Source organism: Diaphorina citri, unplaced genomic scaffold, assembly GCF_000475195.1.
Source record: "Diaphorina citri unplaced genomic scaffold, Diaci psyllid genome assembly version 1.1 scaffold35049, whole genome shotgun sequence".
In the NCBI taxonomy this organism is placed as follows: Eukaryota; Metazoa; Arthropoda; class Insecta; order Hemiptera; family Psyllidae; genus Diaphorina; species Diaphorina citri.
In genome coordinates this window covers 1-614 of record NW_007412381.1, presented here as the reverse complement: position 1 = coordinate 614, position 614 = coordinate 1, and the positions used below count along the sequence as shown (strand labels likewise).

Here is a 614-nt window from a genome sequence, read left to right as displayed (position 1 = left end):
AGGTTGGGCCAGCATCAGTTTCTTAATCTTGGACTGTCTAGAAAATTCAGGGCATAGGTTCTTTGAAGTGGCACTATGTCCACCTTGACAATGAAAACATTTCTTGGCTGAAGTACATTGGTGTTCTTCGCTAGACAAAGTGCACGAACAGTCTCTGCACTTGGCATCATTTCTTGTGCATTTGGAACTAGTATGGCCATATTGCAGGCACTTAAAGCACTGGATGACTGGCTGCATATAGGCTTCCAGTTCACCCCTGACATGAAAGAGGTATACATAGGAAGGTATAGATTGACCTGCAATTCTCAATTTGATTGTGTTACTAGGAACATATTTGGCAGAAGAATTCTCCACATTAACTTTCCTATTCAAGCGGTAGATTTCTACTATTTTGAAGTTCTTACCATCAATATTGTCAAGGATTTCTTCGTTGGTAAAGTCTACGTCAACATCTCTTAAGATGGCATATTTGTATAAATATGTAGCAGGAATGTACGCTTTGTACAAATTGTGAGTAGCAAGTTCTGTAACCAGCTTGTTAGCACTCTGGAGGGATTTAACTTGAACAATAACCTTGGTTCTAGAAACTCTGGTATAGTCAAGCACATCACAGT

At 39.6% G+C, this 614-nt stretch overlaps 1 protein-coding gene across 1 annotated transcript; it reads right to left on the bottom strand.

The window, feature by feature from the left end:
* Positions 1-9: 9 nt before the first annotated feature.
* LOC113473481 lies at positions 10-609 on the bottom strand (the record flags this gene model as incomplete). The annotated part of the gene is made up of 1 exon (XM_026833088.1): positions 10-609. A coding segment is annotated over one exon (600 nt), but the record flags the coding sequence as incomplete, so codon positions are not given.
* Positions 610-614: the final 5 nt, after the last annotated feature.